The sequence below is a fragment of the Podarcis gaigeae genome (genome assembly GCF_964106915.1).
Source record: "Podarcis gaigeae genome assembly, chromosome: 1".
NCBI lineage: Eukaryota > Metazoa > Chordata > Lepidosauria > Squamata > Lacertidae > Podarcis > Podarcis gaigeae.
In genome coordinates this window covers 1,812,554-1,821,609 of record NC_139678.1, presented here as the reverse complement: position 1 = coordinate 1,821,609, position 9,056 = coordinate 1,812,554, and the positions used below count along the sequence as shown (strand labels likewise).

Here is a 9,056-nt window from a genome sequence, read left to right as displayed (position 1 = left end):
AGGTAGGGATGGTAATCTCACTTGCCTGAAACCCTCGAGATCGTCTGTGTAGGCAGTCCTAAACTAGGTGGACCAATGGCCTAACTCAGATTTAAGGCAGTTCCTGTGTTATCCTGTGTGTGCTGGAAATTGTCTGTCTCAGAGTGGTCCAATCCACAGCTTGTGGGCTGTGGGCCTTGGCAACATTCAAGAAAAAAAAAATCTTAAAGCTTTATTTTTTGTGTCATGTGTTTCTAATGAATGTGTATAGATCTGTTTGTGTATTAAATCTGCTTAATAATTGAATATATTAAATCGATTGTGTATTTAATTATAATTGGAGAACAGCCTTTACCAAAGGTGTCATGGGCTTTGAAGACACTCGAACTCAGGACACAAGAGGAAGGCATGCTTGGCAAATCCACACCGTGATCAACTTTCACCCAGAAACCAATGTCCCCACTGTGGGAGGATGTGTGGATCCAGAATTGGCCTCCACAGTCACTTACGGACTCACTGTTAAAACCGTGTTTATGGAAGGCAATTTTACTTGGCTACGAGGGATTGCCAAAGAAGACTCTACAAGGATGCTGTAGGGCAGAGCTGGAGAGCCCATCTTCTAAAGGGAGTTGGGTTCCAACTCCTATTAGCCCCAGCTGGCATGGCCAGTGGTCATGGAGCTGCAGTCCAGCAAGAAGAAGAAGAAGAAGAAGAAGAAGAAGAGTTTGGATTTGATATCCCGCCTTTCACTCCCCTTCAGGAGTCTCAAAGCAGCTAACATTCTCCTTTCCCTTCCTCCCCCACAACAAACACTGTGTGAGGTGAGTGGGGCTGAGAGACTTCAGAGAAGTGTGACTGGCCCAAGGTCACCCAGCAGCTGCATGTGGAGGAGCGGAGACACGAACCCGGTTCCCCAGATTACGAGACTACCGCTCTTAACCACTACACCACACTGGATCGGAAGGGCCGTAGGTTCCTGCTCCCTGCTGCGTTCTCATCCCTTGTGCATGTGCAAACAGCCATGCCACTCTGAATTGCCCAAATCGCCTGGGTTCCACACGGCTTGTGGCCACTTCTTTCCCTGCGACAAACCCCTTGACTTTGCCGGCTCTGCCTGGGAGAGTTTAAGGCGGGCCAAAGTCCCGGAGCAAGAGGCACCAAAAACACGGCTCTTCCAGAGGTCCTTGTTTTAATGGAACTTTGCTCTCGCCTGGACATTTTTCATCTGCAGATCTTTTCTTTTTCTAATTAAATCTAAAAAGAAAGCAATTGCCCACTTCAGTTGTTCGGGCTCTCTGAGGGACACTTGCAATATAATAACTATCATTATGGAGTATCAGGTCAGCCTCTGACACCCTCTGTGATTTATCCACCCATTAAGAATCAGAAACAAAGGAGAAGGAACTGTTGCCTTGCCAATGTGACGACGCCTGGCTTTTTATTGCTCCCTAGAGCGGTTGGGGTCCAGATTCCCTTCGCAGGCAATGCCCTCCTCCGTGGGGAGAGCTGAAGCAGCCTGTGGACCTTTTTAAAAGAAAGAGAACCAGGCAGAGGGCCTTCTCGGTGGTGGCGCCCTCCCTGTGGAACGCCCTCCCATCAGATGTCAAAGAAATAAACAACCATCTGACGTTTAGAAGACATCTGAAGGCAGCCCTGTTTAGAGAAGTTTTTAATGACTGATGTTTTAAAATAATTTTTATGTTTTGTTGGAAGCAGCCCAGAATGGCTGGGGAAACCCAGCCAGAAGGGTGGGGTATAAATATTATTATTATTATTATTATTATTATTATTATTATTATTATTGATTTCTGTTGATGTCAGGCCGCCATAACTGTGACCGCCTGAGGCCTTGTGCCGGGCAGAAACAGGCGCTTTTAATACGCAGGGGGCGGCGCCTGCATTGAGGTAAGATACGTTCTGATTGGGTCTGGGGAAAGAGCAGGCTTTGATTGGCCAAAGGGCTGCCTCCTGGGTGAAGAAAGGCAGCTAACGGTTAGGCGGGAAAGTCAGTTGCTGAGGGAAAGTCTGCCTGAGGCAAAAGCCAGAGAAAGCTGAGGGGGAAATAGCCAGCTCTTCATCCCTCAGCGCATTAAGGATTTTGGGGGGTGAAGGCCTTGAGGAGAAGGCCTTGCCAGAAGAAAGTGTCATAAGTGTGTGTGTGTGTTTCATAAAATTTAGTCACCGCTTGATTGCGGGTTTTAAAAAAAAAAAAACCCCAGAGAAGTAGTTTACGATAAAACAGTAAAATAAAAATTCATAACTATACTTTAAAATGTACAACAGTTAAAATACCAAAACGGGTTAAAATTACCTCAGCTTTCTAATGTTTACTCATTTATCTGCTAAACAGATTAAAATGACCTCAACTTTCTAATAATTATTCATTTATCCACTAAACTCTTCAAGCACAATCCTGAGGAGATTTGGGGGGTTGGAGGCAGATTGTACCCAGTAGTTGAGTGAAATTTAGCCGGGGTGAAGGATTAGGGGAGCTGGTCGACGGCTGGCGTCAGTGAGTCATTGCTATTAATTTATTTACTACATTTATATGCCACCTTTTGCGCCAAGGAACTCCAGGTGGCATCAAGGATTTCCAGGGGTACACATTATCACATTTATTGTGGCCCTCTGGGCCACCACCACATAAGGAAGTGCCTAGTGATGGACACTGGGGCAAGAGAAATCCTAATGTCTTGCCCATGTTAATGAGTTTACAGTCTGCAGGTGACAGACTCCTGCAGATTTATCAGGAGCTCTGTGCCCCACAGTGTAGTAATGGGGCGTCTAGTGTCATGACCCCTACCCTTTGGAACTCCTCCCCTTGAATATTGGGCAGGCGCCATCTTTATTTTCTTTGGCACCCATCCTCTTAACATAAGAATGGAAGAAGAGCCTTCTGGATCAGGCCCATGGCCCAACTGTTGGAATGTTAAAGACAGTAGGGAAGGATATACAGTGGTACCTCTGGTTGCGAACAGGTTCCGTTGCGGAGCCGTGTTTCTCAACATGAGCAGAATACAACTCACGCCTGCATGTCTGTGCATGCGTGGGTCACAATTCACCACTTCTGTGCATGCGCGTGACGTCATTTTGAGCATCTGCACATGTGCAAGCGGCGAAACCCAGAAGTAACCCTTTCCAGTACTTCCAGGTGGCCGCGGGACGCAACCTGAAAAGATTTAACCTGAAGCAAATGTAACAAGAGGTATGATTGTATTGCATAAGTATTATCCTTCCTTCACTCACACTAGTAAGTGATGTTGTGGTAGTGGCCGAAAGGGCCACAATAAATGTGATAATGTGTACCCCTGGAAATCCTTGATTGCACTTCTAATAGAGAAGTTATGGTAACCTGTTGCAGGCCCCCCCCCCCCCCGCATTGGGGCAGAAATACAGCTAATATGTGAACCACAAAGATTCAGCTCAAAGCTAGAACATAAGTTGCTACATGGTGCAAATGGCTATAAAGTGGAACCTCTACTTACGGACATAAACAGTTCCGAATGTCCATCCGTAAATCGATCCAGGTTGCTGGTAGAAGCGCCGTTGTGTGAAGGCACATTCGGCAGCAGTGCGCTTCTGCGCATGTGCAGAGGGCGGCAGCCACTTCTGTGCATACACAAACGGCAGAAGCCGCTTCTGCGCATGCATGAATTGCGGCAAACCCTGTATTTACTTCCGGGTTTGCAGCGGGAGCAACTTGGATTGGGCCCAAGTAGAGGCGGTCGTAAGTAGATGTTCTACTGTACGTAGCACAGATTCCCAATATGCATACTAACACAAAGTAACAGAATATGGTGGGAATCAGCAGAAATTGCTAGTGCTTATTGTGCATGTGTATTAATCATGAGATGAGGTAATGATATAGAACAACTCTAAGTGATTTAGTGATTTAAGACATATAAAACAATTCAAACAACAATGATAAACTACTATTCCCATTTTTACGAATGAGAAAACTGACCGTGATCTAAGGATCTAGGAGCTTAGGTCTTCAGGATTAAAATACAAGAGGTTTCTCGTTAAATTGCACTTGTTGTCACCTCAAGATGATGGCTCCATTGCCATTTACAAACTTTCCAAGTGTATGTTTCTATCTGAAGCCCTCTTCAGGTCCTGCCTGTTGTTAAATAAAAGGACAGATGGAGCAGAATAATAACTGATGTCATAGATATATGGAAACCAAGTTCTGAAGCTTCTAGAACAACATGGTAGTTATTAGCAACGGAAAGGAAGGAATACATTGGAGGAAGGCGGCAACACTCAGAATGAAGCACTAAGTCGCAGGGCTTTTAAATATAAGAGCCATGAATCCATCTGGGCCTCAGAATAGTTTTTGTAAAGAGCAGCCCTGAATAAAGAACAGAAGCAGGAAGGAAAAGAGCATCCGACTGGAGTAGTTAACAGACACCTCAGGAAACTCCAGAAGTCCTGCTCTGGAGACTGAACAACCTAGCATAGCCATATGCAGATGGAAAAAGAATGGATGAGCCTGAGGAAACTCTTGAGAGCAGTGACGCAAATGAAGGTGGGCTAGATACTGAAGAACAGGGAGATAATGATGGAATCAAGGAGGAAATCAAGGAGGAAATAGTTGAAATTAATGAAGAAGATGCACATGAAATCAATGAGGAAAAGAAACAAAGTGATGAAATCAAAGATAGTGAGGAGGAGAAACATAATGATGAAATCGAAGAGTTGACACCACACCAGGAAAGTGGAGATAATGGCCTAGCAATGGACCAAGATGTCCCAAAGACAACAAGTTCTGATAAAGGTGAGGTGGAGCGACCTGAGAGCAAAATCAGCATTATTCAGCATAAGGAACTGATAGAGGAAAACCAGCAGCCTGACTTGCCTCCTGGCAGTGTAAGTGCTAGCATGTCATCTCTCAAAAAGGAACTTGGTCATGACTCCCGTCATGGCAGCCAGCATAGCCAGCACCTCCCGGGCCATGAATCCCGCCGAGGCAGTCAGAGTCAACCTTTAATAGGCCAGGAATCCAGGCATAGCCAGCAGCAAGCAGGACACGGATCTCGCCGAGGTAGTCAACCAGCTGGAGCCCAGGAATCCCGCCATAGCCAGAAGCTCCCGGGACATGAATCCCACCGCGGAAGTCAACAGCTCACAGGCCAGGAATCCCGCCATAGCCAGAAGCTCCCGGGACATGAATCCCACCGCGGAAGTCAACAGCTCACAGGCCAGGAATCCCGCCATAGCCAGAAGCTCACAGGCCAGGAATCCCGCCATAGCCAGAAGCTCCCGGGACATGAATCCCACCGCGGAAGTCAACAGCTCACAGGCCAGGAATCCCGCCATAGCCAGAAGCTCACAGGCCAGGAATCCCACCATAGCCAGAAGCTCCCGGGACATGAATCCCACCACGGAAGTCAACAGCTCACAGGCCAGGAATCCCGGCATAGCCAGAAGCTCCCGGGACATGAATCCCACCACGGAAGTCAACAGCTCACAGGCCAGGAATCCCGGCATAGCCAACAGCTTCCAGGACATGAATCCCGCCGAGGCAGTCATCAATCCATTAGCCACCAGGTCCTACAAAGCCATAGACCTTCCACAACACAACCTATAAATGAAGTTGAAACCAAGGAGGACATGACATGGATTAGCCAAAGGACAGGGAAAGTTATGAAATGTGAAAGCCAGCAGACCAGTAGAATTTGGGAGCACAAGCCACTGTCTGAAATTCTGCAACCTCTTGGTTACCCGAAAAGTGTCGAGAAAGCAGCCGAGCAGCCTGCAGGAAAAGCACCTGCAGTAGCTCGTGTCAGCAGCCAAGAGTCAAAGCAGCAGCAACCGACAGAGGATGGGTCTTGGATCAGCAAAAAAACAGGGAAGTTATTGAAATCCACAGGTCAGCAGACAAGTAAAATCTGGGAGCGAAAGCCTCTGGCAGAAGTTCTTCGTCTTTCTCGCCAACCAGATGCCGATAGTGATGCTGCAGAAAAAGTGAAAACTGCCGAAGAAGTGATTGCTGCTCCCAAAGATTCGGAAGCTAAACCAGTAGAAGGGGCAGAGGTTCAGGAATCCCAGCAAGGTGATCAAGAGGTGGAAGGAAAGGAATCACAAGTGGAAGGAAAGAGAAAAGCTTCTAATAAAATGTCCGTAGACAAAACACTGCAGACCGATAGCAAAATAAGCGTTTTTAGACATAAAGAACTGGTGCATAAAAATGAACAGACAGACTTTCCTCCTGACACTTTACCCAGCAGTAGAACCTCTCTCAAAAACCAGCATGAATCCTGGCATAGTAATCAACAAGCAGAAGGACAGGGATCAAGACGTGGTAGTCAACAGGTAGAAGGCAAGAAGTCACAGCAGGAGAGTCAACAACCAGAAGGGCAGGAATTGATGGTTGAAAGCCAGCAACCAGATGCTCAAGGATCTCAACATGGAAGCCAACAGCTAACTGGACAGGAATCTCGGAGAGGCAGCCAACAGCCACAACAGCCAGATGAGAACAAGCCAGCACAACTTGAAAAGGAGCAAGTGCAGCCAGAGGACCACCAGAAACTTCCTGAAGAGGAAACATTCTACCTGGACAGAAAAACTGGTGTAGAAGTCAGATCTGCAAGTCAACAGACCAGCGAGAGTTTGTTCATAGACTACCTAACAAAAATATATGGCCCTCGATATGGTGAGCCTCCTCTTCCAGTAGGTGATCAACCAAAGGCTAAAGAGGATCAGCCCCCAGAGAGTGATGAAATCCAGGGGGAAGTTAAGGTAGAGGAGGAAGAAAAACAAGAACCAGTCCCTGGTGGGGGTGATGAAGCAGAGGCAGAAGTACAGCAGCCTCCCCAACCAGAGGCCCAAGAGCCCCAAGATACAGAGTTGCAAACAGGTGGGCAACAGGCAGAGGGTCCCGGGTCCCGGAGAGAGAGCCAACAGGCATATGGTACCGGGTCCCGGAGAGAGAGCCAACAGGCAGAAGGGCCAGGGTCCCGGAGAGAGAGCCAACAGGCAGAAGGGCCAGGGTCCCGGAGAGAGAGCCAACAGGCAGAAGGGCCAGTGTCCAGGAAAGAGAGCCAACAGGAGGAGATGCCAGGGTCCCCAAAAGATAACCAAGATGAAGAGATGCCAGGGTCCCCAAAAGATAACCAAGATGAGGAGATGCCAGGGTTCCCAAAAGAGAGCCAAGAGGAGGAGATGCCAGGGTTCCCAAAAGAGAGCCAAGAGGAGGAGATGCCAGGGTTCCCAAAAGATAACCAAGATGGGGAGATGCCAGGGTTCCCAAAAGATAACCAAGATGAGGAGATGCCAGGGTTCCCAAAAGAGAGCCAACAGGAGGAGATCCCAGGGTCCCGGAAAAACAGCCAACAGGAGGAGATCCCAGGGTCCCGCAAAGACAGCCAACAAGTGGAGATGCCAGGGTCTTGGAAAGGCAGCCAACAGGTGGAGATGCCAGGGTCCCGCAAAGAGAGCCAACAGGTGGAGATGCCAGGGTCCCGCAAAGAGAGTCAACAGGTGGAGATGCCAGGGTCCCGCAAAGAGAGTCAACAGGTGGAGATGCCAGGGTCCCGCAAAGAGAGTCAACAGGTGGAGATGCCAGGGTCCCGCAAAGAGAGTCAACAGGTGGAGATGCCAGGGTCCCGCAAAGAGAGTCAACAGGTGGAGATGCCAGGGTCTCGGAAAGGCAGCCAACAGGTGGAGATGCCAGGGTCCCGCAAAGAGAGTCAACAGGTGGAGATGCCAGGGTCCCGCAAAGAGAGCCAGCTATTTGCACAGCATGAATCTCCACTACATACCCACCTATCTGTGGGTGAAATAACTGAACAGCCAGGTCCCTCCGAAAGCCAAGGAACGCTAGGGAGCATTGTGTCATTTACCGAAGGGGAGGATGTAGCTCTGCAGACGTACAGCATAGTTTCTCTCCCGGACGGAATTTGGCTGAACAGGAAGACAGGCAAGTTTTTGGTAAGCCACGGTCAACAGACAACAGTCACTTCACTTTCAGCCTTGAATCAAATAGCGTTGGAAGAGGCAGCAATTGCTTCAAAGCCATCTGGACTTGGCGCTGGTGGCGAGGGAGTGGTGGCCAAGGCCTTGGAAGTGCATCAGGACAGTGCTACAGCTGAAGCCAAGCCTGAAGAGGACCAGCCACCACCTTTAAGCCAGGAATCCCGCCGTGCTAGTCAGCAGTCGAGGCACAGCCAAGGATCCCGCCGTGGCAGCCAGATTCCTTTGGAGCAAGAACCCAGTCCTGTCAATCAGCCAGCTTCTGATGACCAGAAGGAAGAGGGGCTCCAGGAAGCGGAGGATGCTGAGGGAGAGCTGAGCCATCGCTTGAGTGAAGCAGCCCTGGAGAGCATAGCAGCAGCAGCCGCGGACAGAGAGGACAATGTATCTCAGCGGACTTACAGTTCCATTTCTCTAGCGAAAGGATCCTTTGTCAACAAAAGAACAGGCAGGTCGCTGGTATCTCAGCAACTGCAGACTGAAGAGTCTTCATTTCATAACACTGGAGAAGCAGTGGAAGAACCCCAGGACAGTGACCAAGTACCTGAAGAAGACCAGGTTGAAAATCCTGAGCCGAGTGAACCTGAGAACCCAGGGGAATAGCAGGTGCAACAGCGGGGAAGAGAAGAAGGTCCTTATATGAGCAGACAGTTAGTCGATGGCTAAGGCCCAGCTTACCCTGTGAGTAATGAGCTGTTCCTGGAATTGTAGAGACCTGAGTGGCAGAGCCACCTGCATCCCCAAGAGATATCCCCAGGAGCCACCATGTCCTGTTTTCCGAACAGAAGGCACAGTGGCTAGCAAGGGGAAGTGAAGTTCCTGGGAGCATGGTGGGCCTCTTTCGTCAGAAAAGCAAAGCCTTAGGCTGAAAGAAGCAGAATAAAAAACAAAAATGGGAAATGTGTGCCTTCCTTTGTCTTTCAACGTATGCAAAACTCTTGTCCTCTCGGTTAATTTTTCAACATACCCAGGAAGCTCTTAAGAGGCAGGGGCTTTCAGCTGAGGAAGGAATGCAGCACAACCACATCATGGGCACATTTAACTCATGCAGTTTTGACCTTATGGGGTTGAAGGGCGGCTGGTTGAAATCTTGCAAGGTTTCC

General features: G+C 48.7%; 1 protein-coding gene across 2 annotated transcripts; it reads left to right on the top strand.

Moving 5' to 3' along the window:
* The first annotated feature begins 4,191 nt into the window (after window positions 1–4,191).
* Window positions 4,192–8,853, top strand: LOC310840944 (uncharacterized protein). Of its 2 annotated transcripts, none has more exons than XM_083731367.1 (2): window positions 4,192–6,892; window positions 6,965–8,853. In XM_083731367.1, the coding sequence occupies exons 1-2, from the start codon at window positions 4,462–4,464 to the stop codon at window positions 8,554–8,556; spliced, it is 4,023 nt and encodes a 1,340-aa protein (XP_083587493.1). In that variant the 5' UTR covers window positions 4,192–4,461; the 3' UTR covers window positions 8,557–8,853. The 2 variants fall into 2 exon arrangements, with proteins under 2 accessions (XP_083587493.1, XP_083587492.1); XM_083731366.1 differs by having other exon boundaries at window positions 4,193–5,281; window positions 5,315–8,853.
* Window positions 8,854–9,056: the final 203 nt, after the last annotated feature.

Bases quoted from the DNA above. Each gene is read 5' to 3' on its own strand.
- LOC310840944 (XM_083731366.1), top strand. From the start codon at position 4,462: ATGGATGAGCCTGAGGAAACTCTTGAGAGCAGTGACGCAAATGAAGGT. The intron at 5,282-5,314 runs GCCAGGAATCCC...AGAAGCTCACAG, and splicing joins CGGAAGTCAACAGCTCACAG to GCCAGGAATCCCACCATAGC.